Consider the following 20326-nt stretch of genomic DNA (forward strand, 5'->3'; position numbering starts at 1 on the left):
GGTTTCCCTAACCCTAACCTAACCCTAACGCTAACCCAGCACACCTCTTATTGCCACACTGATAGCAATTCCATGATTACATGAATCAGTCAAGCTACCCAAAGAAAACTCATCTTGTAGTTTCTAAGGAAGAAGTGAAAACAGCAAGACTGAAACTCACCCAGTTCAGAAAACACCCTCATTTGATTTCATCACCTAGATTTTAGCAGGACTTCCCTACAACATACAACAAACAACCTGTTGCTATAGTTACCAGGGTCCCTGGGACATGTGTCATCAAGGCACATTCACTCTGCTCTGCTAAAGTACAAGCTTATATTCCTAGTGAGTAGAAGAATTGTAATGAAAGACATGATGCAAATTCCCTTGTAAAAAAGGTGTGCTTAGTGCTTGGATGCTCCTGCACTTACATTAAATTTTCATTTGCTATTATCACCAAGTAGAAAGGCAGAAAGCATGAACACCAGATGGAAACTGATATAGATATTTCATTTAATCACATGGGCTTTATACCTTTTTCTAGCCAGAAACAAAGGTTGCAAATAGTAAGAGGAGACAACACCAGAAATAATCTGACTGTGAGAAAGCAACAGGGAGAAGCTGCCAAAATGCCTGATAGCCAAGATTTTTTTTAACTTGATCAATTTCTGCTCTTTATTCTTCTCACTAGGAAATCCAAAACCAGAGTACAAGCCTCTGAAATGAAAAACAGTTGCTTACAATTGGTTGTTGAGGTATTTAGTTGGGGAATCCTGCCAGCCTTTCTTTACCATTTCACAATGTTGAGAACTTAAAAGTTTTGAGAAAGTTTGCCTGTATTCACAGGTAGCCAGTTTGACTTTGTGCTGTCCTTCTTAAGAAGTTCAGTCTATCTGAGGAGGCTCAGAGGTGACCTCATCACTGTCTATAACTACCTGAAGGGAAGTTATAGCCACGTGGGGGCTGGTCTCTTCTCCCAGGCACTCAGCAATAGGACAAGGGGGCACGGGCTAAAGCTCGGCCAGGGGAAATTTAAGTTGGAGATCAGAAAAAAATTCTTTACAGAGAGAGTAATCAGGCATTGGAATGGGCTGCCCAGAGAGGTGGTGGATTCACCATCCCTAGAGATTTTTAAACACAGATTGGACGTGGCACTGGGTGCCATGATCTGGTAAATGGACTAGAGTTGGACCAAGGGTAGGACTTGATGATCTTGGAGGTCTTTTCCAACCCAATCAATTCTATGATTCTATGATCTCCTAGTCTCCCCTCCCCGTGTTGCAGGAGCAGCAAAGCACATTGGAGCTTATCCTTATGTGAAGAGCCAGACTTGATGGCTCAACGTGTGCAGCCAACACCTGTGTTTCCTCAGTGGAAGCACACAGGCCAACCAGTTGTAGGAGTACTTCTAGATCCTCTGACACACTGATGTCCAATACATCTTCACTTACTGTGTACTGGCATACAAAGCTGAATACATTAAATGCCCTTTTCTTTATTTTTTAGCCACAAACAGGAAATGTCATTTTTCAGAAGAACAGCAGTAAGAGAAGTTGCAGGCTATGCCTTTCCTCTGGGTTTCACAGACAAATGAGTCTAGTCTCCTCCAGCTCCCCTAAAAGTCTTGCTCTTCTGCATCTGGTGACCAAAATCTTTGAGCTTGTTCTATTCTATTTTAGGGTGGCCTCAATATAGGAGGGGAGGGGGAAGATTTTAGCAGATCAATATCAATCTCTGAGATGTGTCTTCAGAGAAGAACTTGACTGAATTCTCCTGCTAAGATATCCGAGGAACCCCAGAAATAAACTGATGAGATATGAATGCAATGCTGAATGTTCCAGTCATGCACTCTAACAGTAAAAACAGGTAAAGTTTCAAGGGTACCCCTTAGTGCTTGAGCTTCTTTCTATTCTAAGATCATGTTACACAGAGGCTGAAGGTGATTTTCAGTGAAAACATTAAAAATCTTCATGATTTGTGCAATACTTACAGGAAATGAAAGTACAGGTCTTAAGAATTAAAAACATGTTGCAAAGATAAAAATCTCTCCAGTCTTGAGCAACAGAGCAAATGTTTTGTTATCATGGAAATGCAAAATGGAACCACTGTTACAAGACAGGAAAAAAAAAATGGACAAGGCTGAGAGCAAATGAACAAATACATGTCTGACTGCTTTGTTGAGTGGTAAGACCAGAGTTGGCAGGAGGCAGAATTGATGAACTGTCACAGTATGACAAATAAGACCTCTGTTGGATGTATTGATTCTGAACAGAGAATGACTCATGGATCTACTTAATTCTTGCTTCATTTACAGCCAGCAAAGTACTTGAACAAATAACAGATGCTGCCAAAGGAGTCAAAGAAGAAAAAAATTCCTTTCCATGCATGATTTTTTTGCAGTCAAATTTATTAATATAACTGCTTGTTTTGCAGGATAACTTTTTTTTTTAACTCCCAGCTTTCCTTTCAAGGCTGCAACCTCTACCTATTCTTTTCCATACTGCTAAAGTAGGCAGGAGTCTAGAAATAACCACTACAGAATCACTAGAATAACTAAAGTTATAATATTGATAAATATTATTTTTAAAATATTTAATACATGGAAAATCAAAATGCATTAATATGTTTACACACAATTATTATGCTACTTGTGACCACACAATTCATTCAGTCCAAGAACCCTTCTCCAATTCAGAGAGCAGTCTCCTCTCAACAAGTCTGCTGCTCTTCCCCTGGAAGAGACATGAAATAGAGGCAGAACATGTGTTCCCCGTACAGCAGTCACAGCCTGGCCTTTTGTGGCAGCCTCTGACAGAGGAGCAGGAGGGCAGATATGGCGCCTTTCCTGGCAGGAGCCAACTGCTGCATCGGGCCAGAGATGTGGTAGGGGTGGCATGCCAGCTGCTGCCACCAGACTGGGATGGGAAGGGAGTGGAACAGCAAGGATCTGGCTTCCTTAGCTGTTGTACAGGCCTGCTGCTATTTACACAGAAATTACATGAACTTATGTAGTCCATTTATAGAAGTGCTGATTAAGTTTAGGAGCAACCACTTTGAACTCTCTGCCAAGAGCAAAAACTATTCCTTTGTGCATTGACAGCCTTAAGGAACTCAATCTGGAACTGTTTTACCAATCTTTTAGATGTCTGAGTTTATGCAGAGATTAGAAAGGGTAAAGTTAGGGCAGAGCTGAACCCAACTGCCAAACTGTTTGAAGAAGGGAACTGTGAGTTAGCTTTGATCCAACATACATTTGAAATGTATATTCAGTTACATCTAACAACAGATGGGTACAGCTAAAAAAGGAGCTGGCTGCATACTTGATTTACAATATACTAAACTCAATAAAAATAGAAAAGTACTCTGCTGCCACTGGGATTCTCTCTCACTTCCAAAGAATACTCCCCCAGAAAATTGTGATAAACAGGAAAAAAAACTATTTACAAATTATGTAAGTTTGTCTAGTAAGAGAAATGGAAAACCAGTGTGAGGAAATTCCCTCTCTTGACCTTTACAAGGTGACAGGTGAGGGCACTATGGAGAGTTACAGCAGCAGAGAACAAGGAGTACCCAATGTTATTGTGCTGGGTAAGGATCTATGTAATTAGATACATCTGGAGGAAAGGTTTAATTAAACATCATGTCCCAGGCTGAATCAACTTTGCTTAGTTAAAATGCAGGGATATCTCTGTTTATAAACCCCATGTCAGCAGTACAAATAGAGACTGATTCATTCAGGCAAATACACATCAGGTGCAGTCTTAAACAGCAGCAGAAGACAAGACTGAATGATTTTAAACTTTATGGAAGGTTTTGGGGTTTTTTCTATTTTCTGGATCATACAGCAAAAAATAATTTCCATTCTATAACATCTTTTAATTAGGAGTCAACTTTACTTTAAAATGCTGCACTAAGGAAGCAAAGGACTGAAAAGAGGTGCCAGCTAATATCCAGCGTCACAGTTTTACAGCCACTGTGTGTACTGTGCCTTCAAATCAGATGATCTCACCATCCCCTAGCCCTCAAAAATCTTTGTTCCCACCCTCATGCTGCCTCCTTTATTTTTTTCAGTAATTGATGCAGCCATATGGTGATTGCTACCAGGAAACAGTCCTAGTATAAAACCAACCTGGAAAAAAGGGGTATTGTAATTACAAACCAGGAGTGTCATGCACCAGAGAAACTGTCACAGGATGTTCCTATAAATCTGCCAAGTCAACAATATTCATGATGATCTGCTAAGTAACTGGTGGCTAGAGGACTGAAGTCACCTGGGGCTACTGGAAGTCACATATCTAGTTTTCTAGAATGTTAGAACACTTTGGGAATTAAATGAATAAAAATCATTCTTTCAACTTCTGCTTTCTGTCTCCTCTCATCCCTCAAGGTGCTTGTGCCTTTTTCACACAACCCAGCCCTTTCCCAAGATGCCTAAAGAATCCCTAAATAATCCCTAAATGGAATTACAAATGTTAGGCTCTTTGAAAGAGATGAATATTTTATCAATATTTTCTTATTTCAATCACATGACTAAGAGTTATCCAGAGTTGGTCTTCAGCAAAACAGGTGCAGTTCTGAAAGCTAAATCACAAAGTTGAACAGTACTTTTTGTTAAATTTAAGTAAAGACCAGAATGCATTTAAATTATCATGGTTGTCACACATCTTAGACTTTCTTCTGTGTCGAAGGATGCCCTTTATTTTGCCATGCTCCTTAAACTGCATTCAAAGAAACTAATAATTTCCAAATAGTAACACTTAGAGTGTGTTAGAAACAGAGTAACAATCTCATCTTCTCTTACTCTTTACTAACTATATATTGTAACAAAAGAGTTTATAAAACAATATCCTGACTAAGTCCAACAGCTTCAGCAATGAACACTTAAAAAGCACACATACTGACTCCCACTTGAAGACTTAGAATAATTTAGCTTTTTGATGAGCAAAACACAGGCTGGGCAGCTTTAACACAGGTCCTCAGAAATACTGCTCCTTTATTACCTTTTCAGACTAACAGAAGAGGTCACAGCATAAACGTCTTCTTCAAAATGGGCCTGTCATGCTGTCCTAGCCAGCCAGCCTGAGTTCAGCAGCCTTCACTCTTGGCTTCTTCCATTGTTTGTGCTGTGCCTCCCACTTCCCTTGTATTACTCCTTGTCTCCATCTTTGCAGCTCTGCACTGTTTCCCTATGCATACTGAAGAACTTACTAAGGCATGCTCTAAATGCTCCAAATCTGTCACTCCACATTTTCCACTTGGCTGCTGCTGGCGAGAGGATGGGAGCATCCAAAAGAGGATTGTTTGTGGCAGAGTCAGCCCTCAAAGGACAAACTACAGCATTCAGGGAGGTCAGCATTCACAAATGGGGGACTACTTGGAAGCAACACCAGCCATCAGAAAAGCAATAAATTCCTGTGGCCTTCCCTTCCCTCCTCTGAAAGAAAAGTTTGGAGAAAAGAAAGGATCACCCTGCTTTGTGGGTTTCTTCTTTCTGGTTTTAGCAGTCTTGAAAAAACAGTAAGAAAACAAGAATACATGCTTCTTGCCAGAAGTACCCCAAAATAAGAATAAAGACACAGTCCTGTCCTGACATGTTAGAACACAGGAGTTCAGAGCCATGAAGAAATAAAACAGGATTCACTAGTATCCCACATGGTCTCACATTTAAACAATGTTTCCAGTTGGAAAAACTATAAACTCAATAGTTAATATTGTTAAGTGTACAAAGACTGAAGCTGGTAGACAGGGAGAGGGAGCTGAATAGCCCTCCTGTATTCCAGGAGGATGTAGTTAGTGACTTACTGAGCCAGCTGGATCCTAACAAGTCTATGGGACCAGACAGGATCCATCCCAGGGTGATGAGGGAGCTGGCAGAAGAGCTTGCCAAACCACTCTCCATCATCTTCCAACAGTCCTGGCTCTCTGGGGAGGTCCCAGATGATTGGAGGTTGGCCAATGTCACCCCAATCCACAAAAAGGGCTGCAAGCAGGACCCTGCCAACTACAGACCTGTCAGCCTGACCTCCGTGCCTGGCAGGGTTATGGAGCAGCTCATTCTGAGTGCAATCACACAGCACCTTCAGGGTGGACAAGGGATTAGACCCAGCCAGCATGGGTTTAGGAGGGGCACATCCTGTCTGACCAACCTCATCTCTTTTCATGATCAGATGACCCACCTGGTGGATGAGGGGAAGGCTGTGGTCTATCTGGACTTCAGCAAGGCCTTTGACACTGTCTCCCATAATATACTCCTGAAAAAGCTGGTAGCCCACGGCCTGGACAAGTGTACCCTCTCCTGGATTAAGAGCTGGCTGGAGGGTCGGGCCCAGAGAGTGCTGGTGAACGGAGCTGCATCCAGCTGGCAGCCAGTTACCAGTGGTGTTCCCCAGGGGTCTGCATTGGGTCCAGTCCTGTTTAACACCTTTATTGATGATTTAGATGTGGGGATTGAGTCCATCAACAGCAGATTTGCTGATGACACCAAGCTGGGAGGGAGTGTCGATCTGCTGGAAGGCAGGAGGGCTCTGCAGAGGGATCTGGATAGACTTGAGAGATGGGCTGATTCCAATGGGATGAAGTTCAATAAGGCCAAGTGCCGGGTCCTGCACTTTGGCCACAACAACCCCCTGCAGCGCTACAGGCTGGGCACAGAGTGGCTGGAGAGCAGCCTTGGAGTACTAATTGACAGGAAGCTCAGCATGAGCCAACAGTGTGCCCAGGTGGCCAAGAAGGCCAATGGGATCCTGTCCTGTATCAAAAATAGCGTGGCCAGCAGGACCAGGGAAGTGATCCTTCCCCTGTACTCTGCATTGGTGAGGCCACACCTTGAGTACTGTGTTCAGTTCTGGGCCCCTCGGTTCAGAAAGGATATTGAGGTGCTGGAGTGAGTCCAGAGAAGAGCAACAAGGCTGGTGAAGGGACTGGAGCACAAGCCCTATGGGGAGAGGCTGAGGGGAGCTGGGGTTGTTTAGCCTGGAGAAGAGGAGGCTCAGAGGTGACCTCATCACTGTCTATAACTACCTGAAGGGAAGTTATAGCCACGTGGGGGCTGGTCTCTTCTCCCAGGCACTCAGCAATAGGACAAGGGGGCACGGGCTAAAGCTCGGCCAGGGGAAATTTAAGTTGGAGATCAGAAAAAAATTCTTTACAGAGAGAGTAATCAGGCATTGGAATGGGCTGCCCAGAGAGGTGGTGGATTCACCATCCCTAGAGATTTTTAAACGCAGATTGGACGTGGCACTGAGTGCCATGATCTGGTAAATGGACTGGAGTTGGACCAAGGGTTGGACTCTATGATCTTGGAGGTCTTTTCCAACCCAATCGATTCTATGATTCTATTCTAAGACAGTGACTCAGTTAATTGAGAGGGTCAATAAAGTCTTGAGTAGTCTGTGTGTCTACAAGATTATTTCTTTTGGGCTGTGAGGAGCTATTTTGTGGCTTAGAGTGCCAATGCACACTTCTCATGCCGAAATAGGTACTATTCGGCGAGTGAGTATCTACAGGCCTATGGCAGTAACAATGGGCATGTCCATCCTTCCTCATGTAATGACTCCACACTCTCAAAAACAGGATCCAGAAAACAGCAGCATCAAGACTGGCTGGTGGAAACTCCAATTACTAACATTTTTTGTGCGTGACAAAATGCAATAATAACTAACAGCAACATGACTCATAGGACAAGTAAATCTTAGCTAAGAGAACCTTCTTCTGGAGATAATCTGGGGTGAACCCAAGATACTGTTCTGTTGTGTAGGAAGGAAAGGCAGGTCTTCCTCTAAATTTTCTTAATTTGTAAACAGCTGGGATTCAAGAGATCTGACCTGCACCTATATGGAACAATCTAAATGGAAGGCTGATGCCTCCACACAGTCCTTATGGAGCTCTTCAGCATCATGGATCCCAAAATCCTTTCAATACAGCAGATGCTAAGGAGAAACTCAAAGGCAATTTATGCTGCTCTGTGTGCTAATACCTCCTACTAAGATGTCTGACTAGAAATCAGGAGTTATTATCTGCCAAAACAAGGCAGGCTCTTTGCTCTGCTGCCTCCAGCGTTTACATACGGTTCAGAATCCTGTCCAGAGTTCCCACAGTGGGACAGGCATGCACAGAGGAAGGACATTCATTTCTCTTCCTCATCTTTGGCAGCATAGATCTGTCTTTCCAGATCTTAAAACATTTTGCCACTACACTCTGTCTGGAATTCTCACATAATTAACATTTCCTCCCTGATTTCACCCAAACAACTTGGAAATTTTTTTTTATTTCCGTAGCAAAGAAAGTACCCTCTTTGTAAGACAGTAACTCATGAAACTTACCTGGCACTCTCTAACAAACATCTTTCAGCAAGTTTATCTAGCCTCCCTAGCTCATTTTTATCTACATGTAAGCAGCATATACTACCTCCTAAAAAGAGTTTTTAAGCAGTTCTTAGAAGAAAAATGTACTTCAAGTACATTTGTAACTTAATTTTAATTGCAAGAGTGTGAAAATTTAAATTCTGGCTTTGAAATACATGTGAGCAGCTACTTTGTTACTCTTAATTTAAAGCAAATATTTGATTAACAAAGAACACAAATAATCTTAAGCCAATTCTTAGTGCAATGCTACAAGGGAGTACCAAGAATTCTCAAACAAAGGTATTGAAAAAAAAGCAGGATTTTTCTTCTACAAATCATCAAGTGTTAAAAAACTGAAGCCAGTTTGATGGTACATCCTTCTACAAACAGGACCCAAATTCTCAAGGCAACAGGACATGAAATAAAGTTTACATGTGTACAGGATGAAGTTAGAACTAAGTAAGGGATTATTTTAAGAACAACTCTTACTTAGCAGCATAACTATATTAGACTATATTTTCTATATGGCAGTTTTACTCTGTTTCCCCAAATCCCTAATACTATGAAATCTTACACACTGACACAGTGTATGTCCTAATAATTCTTATTGACACCTTTGCTGTAACTGTAACCATTGCATACATGAGGAAATTTAGGTATGACATTCTTACAGCTAACACAGTCAGATATGGAAGAACCACCATTTTGCAACTAATCATTTTTAACTTGTGAAACTTAGATAACTCTTTGAACTTCATTGTGGCACTTGCTACAAAAGGGTTTGATCAGATTCTCTAGGGGATAATTAATAATGAGGCACTCATTGTTTTACAATCAGCATACACAAAACTCTTAATGAATATTTAACAGCACTTACATTTTCACACTGCATTTTTCGGGGTTTTATGTGGGAGACATTGAGTCCATCAATAACAATATCAAACGGAAGTCGATTTTCCACGAAAGTTTGAAAGGCCTCAAATTCCTGAAATAAATAATGAAACAAACACAGGGGAATATTATGTTGAGTTTAACAGAAAGGAATTTCATTCCATTTTTATCAAAAAAAGAAACAAAGCCTAAATCTCTCACTTTTCTGTCACTGGCTACACTTCACATCGTTACCTGCACATTTCCTAAACATCCACACAAAAAAAACCTCAAACAGAAACATCTTTAAGTAAGTGTTGCAGTAGATACTTGCAATAAAATTTTACATTATATTACAACCAAAATTCAAAGCTTTGCAGTCATCTAGGTTTTCAAAATTATAATCTGAACTGAACACTTTCATAACACATTCATGCTATACTCGTCAGCAAGAGCTGCAAAACAAAGCAACCTTACAAAACTAGTAGTCAGTGACACTACTACTAGTTCTTAACATTTTCAAGTGCAAAGTAAGCATCATACCTAGGTCCTCTGGAAGGATTCTGCAATCTCTGAATGCCAGTCAATATTTAAATAAAGATTAATTTAGAAAGACAGCAGTCCATTTGTGAGTAACTAACACATGGCTTTAAGGGTAGCAAAACAATGAACCTTCTTACTAGGTCAGAAATGTAATGTAGTGATTGAGCAAAACAGCAGCATCCATCGAACAGAATGTTTTTCCAACTGAAAACACAATTGCTTTAGGTCTGAGAGCCCACAGGAGAAGAACAGACCACAAAACTATAATAAATAGGAATAAAGGAATTTCTCCCTCGATTTTTGAGGGAAGATTTAGTGGTTTTTTTGCAGATACTTGCATAAGATTTCTACTTCTTGCTTCTGACTGTTTTTAATAGGCACAAGAACTCTGCACCATTCTGGGGGGCAGTGACCTAGTTTCATAAATTACCTTTTTAGTAACAAGTAAGACTTATTTATCACTGACAGAGCTTTCACAGACCCAGGCCATAAATCAACTTTCACAGGAACTCAAAACAATTCATATTTCATGCCTTCTGCTCAGGATTCAAGAAGAACTCTTCTAATCTTGCCTTCTCCCACACAGCCATATGGCAACATATGTCTAAATAAAAAACATGCCCTCAGCACCGAAACAAAAATGTATACAGCACATACAATTCTTCTCCAGAGAAATAAATGAAAGAATTTAATTGTCCAGAAAATGCATTGCTGTCAGGCAGTAACAAATGACCACCAACTTCAAATTTAGTTGGAATGCTTATGACAAATTATACAAGGAAAAGGGTTATTTGTATTAAGAGTACAAATCGACTAAGGGAGATAAGAATGCCTCACTCAGATGTTAAAATTTCAGGAATAATTTCCAGGTGAAAAGAGGCCTACTAGTCAAAAGCACAGTGATGAGAACACAGAGACAGGACTCAGCCTAGTACCAAATGAATCAATTGCCTTTTATGTGATCTTTCATTTCTCCATGGCTTAAACAAAGTTCATTATTCAGAAAGTATAAAAAGCTGGCCAAGGAAATTAATAATTCAAACAAAAATAAGTTGTTGGCACTTGTGTTTTCCCTGCTCCCTGCCCCAACCTCAGTGTACTTTCTATAGATGAATAAATATTCTCATTGCCATCTGACAGGGACATCAAGACACAGAAAGAAGTCACTAGTAAAGGCAGTGGCAGGGATGGGAGCAGCAATAAACAAGTGCAAACCCAAACAAATGGATTCCTGACTTCTGGGCTTATGCCATCCAGGGGACTTCCCATGGCTCAAAATCAGGTGAGTCATCACTGCAATACTGGATGGCTTTCTGAAATGTGGGAAAGATGACAAGAAGCAGAACACACGCAGACCAAATGAAGGCAAAAGATAAGAGCTCTGAGACAAAGACGAGTGAAAATGAAAACGACACAAGAAAGAAATTGGAAGCAGATGAAAAACATGTGGTACACACTACAACGGAACATTATTTTCCTAATGCAAACAAATGGCAATATTACTTGTAACACAGTTACAGTCAAGTAGACATTTTAAATAAGTATACTGTACAAGTAATACTGTCTTCATGGGCTCAGTTCAATACAAAATAAGCACTTTGTGGAGAACTTTTGAAATGGTATTTTATTTCAAGCAACAATAGTCATAGAGCAGTTCCTAACAGAGTGGGTTTTCCCTGATGGGCAGAGAAGCCTGCTTTGTTGAGGGAACACTCATGAGCTGAGGAAGCAGCAGAGATATTCAGTGGGTCTGCGCTCTCCTCTGCCCACTCTTTCCTTGGTTCCTCTTCCAGCAGGGCAGATGGAGGAGGGCTACCAGAAGGGTCCTGCTGAGAGGCACCAGGATAGGCCCAGCACTCCTCAGAAAGCCAGCTCCCGGCTCTGTGGGATTTACATTTGGAGCTGGGGAGATGCTGCAGCTTTTTCAGTGTCATTCCTCTGGCCACCTCATCTTTCCCTGCCATCTCCTCCTGTCCATGTCTCCTAGACCATTCCCAACAGATGTCTGACAGACAGTATGCCCCTGCCAGCCTCCCAGATCAGCTCAATTGTTTTGCATCTCTACAAGTAAACTGCAAAACAGGGAGAGGAGGAGTTAATAGGAGAGTAAGTGCAAAAGACAAATGGCCAAATACAGAAGACTCCAGTGAAAAGCCTCAGACAGATTAAAAATCCCAAGGGTCAGCTCATTTTCTCCTCACCATCCATCCCCATCAACACATGACAGTGCTTCTTTCCTTTTCCAGAAAAAAATACATAAAGAATGACACAGAATATTCAGATCTGCTCCCCTGAGAGACAGTTTTTGAGTTCCCTATTTCTCCTCCTCTCTGGACACAGGGAAGTAAAAGGGAAAAGTCTGGGAATAAGCAGCAGGCTACCTCATTCAGACATAGTAAAAAGGGTTATTCTAACACCCACAGACTTACACTGTAGGAGTGTATGGGGTCTGGCTGACATGGAGTTAATTTTCCCCACAGCACCACTCACAGTGCTGTGCTTTGCATTGGTAGCTAGAAAGGGGTTACACACAGTGTTTTGGCTGCTGGTGGCAGTGCTTGCACAGCATCAAGGCTGTCTCTCCAACATTTCCCCTCACCAGTAGGCTGAGGGTGGGCAAAATCGCAGGAGGGGACATAGCCAAGACAGCTGACTTAACCTGACCTAAGAAATATTCCATTCATATGGCACCTGCTCCGAATAAAAGCTAAATGAAAAATCGAGAGTGAAAGAGGGGAGGTGGGCATTTGTTATTATGACCTTTGTTTTCTGGAGCAACTGCTATGCATACTTAGGCCCTATGTCCCAGGAAGTGGCTGGACATCACTTGTTGGACCCTGAGATTAGCTCAGTTGGTTAAAAACTTGGTTGTAATAATGCCAAGGTCATGGGTTAAATCCTCTATGTGGGTCATTGACTTAATGATCCTTGGGGGTCCCTTTCAACTCAGAATAGTCTGTGATTCTGATTCTGATCCAAGTAGAGAATAAATCTTTTGGTTTCCTTCGCTTCTGCACATGGGCTTTGCTTTTGCCTTAATAAACTGTCTTTACTGGATGCAGAGATACTTCCCATCTCATTTTCTCCCTCTACCACCTTGTCCTGTTGAGGAATGATAGAGTAGCTTAGTGGGTGCCTGATGTCCAACCAAGACCAATCCACTGTGAAGAGAGAAAGTAGACAATTCAAAGGATGCTGACCTCTCAGAGATTGGGATTAGTCTGGACTTTATGGAGATCTTACCTCAGCCACAGTAATAGATGATTTTTCCACAGTTCTCTAAAGATACCTTCCTTTTTAGCTAACTGTTAAAAAAAACTGAAGACTTTCTTTCAAAGCAGTAAATGAAGTAGAGCACAGCTGCAGTTTGGGTACAGCTGATCAACGGAAGCCAGAGATGATGACCATAAATGCAGTACAATGATGATGTGAAAGTTGGTTTAGACAGAAGGAAGCAAGTCATTCACTTCCCCTTCCAGGGTGGTTGGGCACTGGAGCAGGCTCCCAGGTCACAGCATCAAGCCTGACAAGAGTTCAAGAAACATTTGTACAATACTCTCAGGCTTTGGTGGTGACTCTTGGAATGGTCCTGTGCAGGGCCACGAGCTGATGATCCTTGTGGGTCCCTTCCAACCCAGCAGAGTCTGTGATATTAAACAGAGAATGCAGGGTGTGGTATACACACAGCCCACTCTCTCTCTCTCTCCCCAGCATATTGTATTCTGACTTGTAACTCATTCTGATGAGGTTCTTCTCAAAAAGTTTTCAAGGAAAAGTCCATTTTCCCAGCCTCAGAAACATGACTCAAACAGAAGGGGCATTGCTTATTGACATGAGCCTCTTTTCGCTCAGGAGCCACAGAGAAGTCCTGCAATACAGCCAGGCTGTGACCTCACTGCAGGACTTCCCCCAGCAGCCCAGTGTGAACACCCCTCCCTGCAGCAGCAACACACACAGGGCAGCACAGACTCACAGGGGGCTCCAGGGATATCCTGTTCCACACCATGCACAAAAGAAAAGGGAATTTTAACAAACCCATCTGATTTCATTCATTGCCTTACTGGGAAAACAGGGGAATGTCCACTATGTAACCTTTAAAAATTCACATCACCTCCTACTAAAAAAACGTCTTTTCTTTAAAAATGGACACCACATTAATTAAATCAATTTGAAAGTAAAAGCCAGCCATAACAAACCTGTGACGGAATTTATATTGACATAAATAACTTAAGTGATTTACAATATTTTTTTGTTTAATCACTAGTGTAGGTGGCTCAAGTCCATTCATATCTCAGCAAAAGCAGAGTCACATTTTTTTGGTATTCCACGTCAGCTGGATGACTCATGCACTATTTCACCATCATTTTACACTGGTATGTACCAGTGCTGCCACAGAAAAAGCTGTTTCTACGTTCTCCCGTCCCTCAGCTGTTCATTCCCAGCCTTGCTCCTTCACCTCCCTGTGCGCACACGTTATTAGCACAAAGACTCAAGCGGATGAGCTGAGCCCATACAACAGTCTTTAGCCTGCACCAGTCCCCCTGTTTAAGTTACAACACAGAGGATTGTCCTGGTATAAAAATGTAGCCAGGACATGGAATGAAACTGGTAATAGGTGAGACTACTGGGATAGCCTGTTCCAGTAGATAGCCCTGACTCTGCTGACTGAATAACGAAAGTACAACATTTTAAGAAATTTATCTCTCAGCCTGGAGTATTGCAGCAAAGCAAAATAGGTTGGTTTTAAAAAACAGAACTATAGGAATTATATTCTGAAAAAGAAAGAAAAAAAATACTCGTTTTGCCATTTTATTCCTTTAAAACTACTTTTTAAATAAGTATGTGCTCAGTCTTCAAAAGTGTGGCTTCCATAGCCAATAATATTTGAAATAGCAGTAGTAATAGTATCAAAATAGGACCTTTTTGTAAGACAATACTATTTCAACTTCCATAAATACATTTATAAGTAGAAATACAATAGTTTTCTTTCAATACCAGTCCACACACAGACCACAAGCTTCAAAAGCAAAACAAAAATGAGGAAAGTAATTAATTACTAGCATTTACAGATACTATGTTAAACATGATAACATGTCTTTCAAAACCAAGAAAACATAGCTAAACAAGCATGTCCTTTGGTAAGATCCAAATGAGTATTTTAAAATGATTTTAATGTTCATAACAGATCTCAGTGTATGACACATTTCAGAACACAGAAAGGTTAAATCACTTGAACACTTTTCTCAAGCCTAAATAGGAAATATGTTGGCAGCTATAGCTAAAAATTGGTCAAATTCTTGAATAATCCAAAATGTTTACTGATCCAAATGCCAAAACCTAAACCTAACATACAAAGCAGATACATGAGCAAATCTATAGAGAACTTCTAATTACAAGAAAGGCTATTATGTTCCTGCCAATACACGGAGTTTAAAAACAAGAATTAAAACCCCCCTACTAAAACCTATGAAATCCAAAAGGCTGTTAGTTATTTCTTCTAAACAATAAAGTTTTTGTTCAGTTGGTGGAGAGACACTAATTAAATTAATAAACACAAAACTACAATGTTCAACATATGTTTTTTCCAAAAGCATTCACAATAGTTTAAGCTTTGCACACCAGAGGAAGAAGTGCTTCTCCTCCCCATGTTAAATGACATGTGCAAGGGAAAAGTAAATTATAATTAACAAAATATTGTACTGCACTTAATTATAACTACCTCTGTTATCAAACAGTGAGTTCTCCAACACTGTAAGAGCAGCTTTTAGAGAAATGAAAACATTCCTTTTTTAACAGTTTCATAAAATACAATAGGGGGTTGCTTTCTTTTCAGCAATGTTTCTTGGTATCACAAGAAAAACACAGGAATGTGCATTAAGTGTGAGAAATAAAATTCAGCTGTCAAACTGAAATACAGCCAGTTCTTTTTTTTTAAGGTGCCTTTTTGAAGCACATTTAAATCTGTTTGTTGCTGTGCCTGAAGGGTTTGAATATTTCCCCTACAGCTTCAAAGCTTGGAAATCCCCTTCAAACCCTTTTACGAAGGAAGGTTTTGCTCAGTGTTGTGTATGGTTATCACTATGTACTCTCGATTGTACACAATTTGTTTGCCCTCTGTTACAGACTTCTCTAGAGTTTACAAATAACCCCAGAGTCACGAACTTCTGTGGCTGCAGCTTTCAGAGACACTGTCTCAAACAGGAAGGCACTTGCAGGCACGTTGATGACCTCGCTGAGATGTGCACTGTGCTGCCTGCTCACAGCCCCTGGGCAACAGCAGGTAGTGCTGTCCCAGGATTTGCTCCTGGCTGCCTCTCTCAGACAGCAGAGGGTCAGTACCAAAGTCAATGCACAACCTGAACCTCAACAACACTGGTAGCACACTTCTGAAACATCCTTCCTGAGCACTCTAAGCATGCGGGGTGGGACAAACTGTTTGTGCTGCTGCCATCAGTGCAAAAATGCCCCCATCTTTGCAAGGCTGTACCCAGAAGAAAGAAATGGACCATACCAAGCTTGCTTTGAAAACAGACCCAAAAACACTTTGCAAAGGCAGAAATAATTTCAATTCACAGTGCTTTCAAAATTAAAAACACTGTTTTGGAACTTTTCCTTCTTAGGGCAAACCACCTAACAGAAGGCTAAATGATGAAAAGATTGACTTGAATGATTAAATGCAATGTAACAGGCACCATAGAAAGACAGTGGAATAGAATCACAGAATCATAAAAGCATTTAGGTTGGAAAAGACCTTAAAGATAATATAAAAGCAATGCATCGTAAACTTAATAGAAAAGACAACATCCCATGGGAGTGAGGCAGATTAGCACTTAATTACAGGCTATAGCATTCACATGGAAAAATGCCATATGAGTATCAGAGAGCTGGATATACCCCGTGTTGCTTTCTCTGCTATGCTGGTCCAAATGTTTGAAGCAAATCTGAACAAGAAACTGAACTAGCTGAGAAAACACCCAGAAGAGAACAAAACATTTTGTCATCTAGGATTGTGCCCTGGCACAGGGGACACAGCCCTTACCACGGGGCTGTGCTCACTTGTTTCCTGGCACACTTGGAGAGGCCAAAAAGGGCAAGAATGAACAGCTGGCAGTCAGAAAGGATAGTTACACTAATTTAAAGATCACACTGCCACCAAATGCTTATGCTAACTAATATTTGCAATCTCAAAAGAAACAGTGACTGTTCTCGGGGACCGAATGGCACCACATATTCTACTTCTATTTTAGTTGTTCTAGAAACAATCTAGAGAATTACAAACCTATGCACCCAGCATCTGGATGCTGTAGTGTATTTGAACTGATCACTAAAAATTGTGCGAACTCTCTGGAACAACATGATCTGGTAGAGTTAAATGTGCACACCTTTTGCAAAAGAGTATCCCTAGAAGTTCTTTCCTTGTGTCATTAAAAAGGTAGGCAAAATAGAACGAGATGGCATTAACTAGATTTTAAAAAAAATCTGACACAAGACTTCATAATAAGGTACTAAAACACTGAACTAGTTATAGCATTTAAAAAAGGCAGAAAATAACCCCCCCTCAAAGGGTCATGCTAAAAAATCTGTAGTGTCTTTCAAAGTTCTGTAGCAATTCCCACATATATGACATATTTTACAGATACTTATGAAAGGGGATGGCACAGAAGCCAAACCAATGATGAATACGAAAGCAAATTAAATTTAGCATCAGAAAGATGCTAATATAGGAAGAAAATACACTTTTTTTTTACAGGTTTCTTGAAGAACTGTATCAACTTAAATGATCATCACAGCATAATGAAAACATCGCTCAAATTGTTGATGTTCTAAAACAAATCTAATCAAATCCTCAGAAATAAGACACTGGACAGCTAACATAAACTTATAATTTGCTGAACTAGTCTAATTATCATCAATTACAACTAAGCCCTATGTTAGACAATTCCACATAAGTCTCTGCAGCATCAGGAGAACCTGTCTTTGCCACAGCTGGAGACCAGCTCCTCAGCTTAGAAGGACCTCTGGGAACAGACCAAAGGACGAAATGGTAAAGGGGCATTCAATAATACTTAAGTTCCATGAGATAAATTCCAAAGTGTCTTAAATCAGTATGTGTTCACACTAAATTTCCTTTATCACAGAATGTAACAATATTAAGAGCCAGTGAGTGAACACTTAAAAAAGGATGGTAGTATATGCAGTCTGCATTATGTAAATGCCTTAAGATCCAACTTAGTGGAATGTATGAGTTGCAAGTAAAGGACTGTGTGTCCAAGAGGTTTCTGATAATGTTCTTAAAAATCAGCTACTTGGATAATTCATATTAACTTAATTCTTCAGTTAAAAGTTACTGTTTTGAACTTCATCTTTATGATCCTGTCCATCTCTGTGATCAAGTAATGCACATTAAAAAAAAATCATTACCATTCTTGAACTCCTATGAAATTCTTCAATTTCTTCTATTTCTACTTCTTAACATTCTAGCTAATGTAAGGAAGATACTGATCTGAGAAAAATCACTGCATCAGCAAACTATGTTTGTGTTTTGCTTAGCAAGATCTTCAGATGATATATAGTTAAAACAAGTTATGGTTAGCAACTATAAGTTAACATAGCAACTGCTGCTAAAGAAATAAGATTAGAACCAGATTTTTCTCACTTGATCACACTAACTGGGGTATGTATCAGGTTAGGAAAATTTCCAGATACAGAGGTGACACAAGAAGTACTTAAAAAGACTGTGGAGTGAAACAAAATGGGCTTAGGCAGTACACTCTTACGTTGCAGGATAGTCTAATGACCTGAACAAAATCCCAACTCATTTGTCACTATAAGAATTATAAAAAGGAGGAACACTTCAGAAAATCTCACTCATTCCCAAGGAAGATTCTCTACCACTGGGGTCATTGAGACAAAGAAGTATGCACTCAATTTATACTGTTTTCATCTTGATCTCTTTATTGATGCTAAGGAAGCAGGTCTTTTATCTTTCTGCCAAAAGACTCTCCATGCTTCTATCTGCTTCCATTATCAAGAGCCTCTGGAGTAAGGGAAGATGCAAGAGAAACCTGAGGAAAAAATCCAACTGTCTTTGTCTCTCACCACCTATTTCCCGTTTGGTCTCCCCTTTTCCCCTCCTTTTCCTTCCTCCCAGAAGTTCCCTCCCCTCCAGCTGATGATATATTAAGAGGAGTGTAACATCCACCCTGAAGCAAATGGAGACAGGAGGACAGGAAGTAAGTAGGATAAAGGCTGCAGTTTGGGCTGCAGTGCTCTGACCGAGCACTCTATTACTGCAACGCCTGCCATAAACCATTACCTGTCTCTACTCTGTCCTTATCACACCTACAAGACTAAGTAGTGGGTCAAGCTGTGAAGCTACTGTTCTCTTTACCCTCCAAACTAACACTAGTTCTAGCCAAAACACTGTAACTGAAACAAACACACACCTAACCCTAAGCCCTACTCAGACCAACTCTCTTCTACCCTTGTGGATATTATGAGATTTAGCAGCAAACCTGACTCTTAAAGCAATGTAGGATTCTGCTCTACTGAATACTAATCCTTATCTTGGGTCCAGTGGCCAATATTTAGCATAGATCTGGGGAAACAAAAAAAGTGGGATAAAAAAAACCCCAACATTTAACCCTATCTGCAAATGTTGTCTCAATCTCTGTAGGTCTCCCTAAACCTATGACTGTATATCACCATGATCCAGGAGTCTTCAGGCTTGGTATCAGTGTGTTTAATTTTAATTGCAATGTGAACTCTCTCCTTATCTACGAGCTCATGACCACATCCTTCCCATAACTAAAAATTAGCCACAAGGCAACAATGGATTTAGTCATGAATCTGCTATACTACAAAAACTGTTGTGCTGGTTTAAAGGTGAACCAGCAGGGAAAATGAACTCACCACGAGAGAGATTATAAGTCAGAGGCTAAAATTTAATAATAATAATATTACAATAAATACAGTGACACAAAGAGAAATTGCTTTCAACTCATAAAAACCTAGCAGTATAACCCAGTGCCCTGGGGCACAAACCCAAAGGGGTTTGTTAGCCCTGGTGCTGAGACCCGTCTGGTTCCCCCCAAGTCCAAAGCAAAAAGAAGTGAGAAACCTGTTGGTGCAGATGATGGCTGTAGTCTGGTAGAGAGCGGTGATCTCCTCCTGTTGAGGTCCTGCTGCTCCTCTGTATCTGATGAGAAGTTCCCGAGGTCTTCTTACCCGCCACTTATGTACCCTCAGGGAGCACCCAGTCCCTCCCCCTGGGCGGGGATTCACACAATGGGTGATTAACTCTGGAGCCAGGGGGTGTTGAACTGTTGATAGCCCATAGCAGCCATACCCCCTCAGGCTGGGTGTGAAGATGATAATGACTCCCTGGGCAGCTGCTGCTAATGGCCCATTGTCCTTGGGGAATGAATAGAGGGGGTAGAATACACAGCTTTGATCACCCACACACAGTGTTAGCTGGTCCCTCCTGCTTAAGTAGGACAACTGTAGAATTAAACTGTTCAGCACTAGTCATCCCATGCCAAACAACAGCTACAAGAAAGCTTTTTGATCAGTGTTGTTGCAGACTAGGCAAA

The 20326-nt window shown here is 40.8% G+C and overlaps 1 protein-coding gene across 3 annotated transcripts in view; it reads right to left on the minus strand.

Annotated features, from left to right (window-relative positions):
- The window catches only part of PRORP (protein only RNase P catalytic subunit), a 48478-nt gene that overhangs the window by 19605 nt on the left and 8547 nt on the right, over positions 1-20326 (minus strand). For 2 of the 3 annotated variants that reach the window (XM_071557929.1, XM_071557928.1), the window contains one exon: positions 9199-9306. In XM_071557929.1, coding sequence (XP_071414030.1) covers positions 9199-9306 — 108 coding nt within the window. Of the gene's footprint in view, positions 1-9198; positions 9307-19854; positions 20148-20326 lie in introns of all 3 variants that reach the window. The other variant, XM_071557931.1, reaches the window with a different exon arrangement.

The sequence above is a fragment of the Pithys albifrons genome, chromosome 6 (genome assembly GCF_047495875.1).
Source record: "Pithys albifrons albifrons isolate INPA30051 chromosome 6, PitAlb_v1, whole genome shotgun sequence".
NCBI lineage: Eukaryota > Metazoa > Chordata > Aves > Passeriformes > Thamnophilidae > Pithys > Pithys albifrons.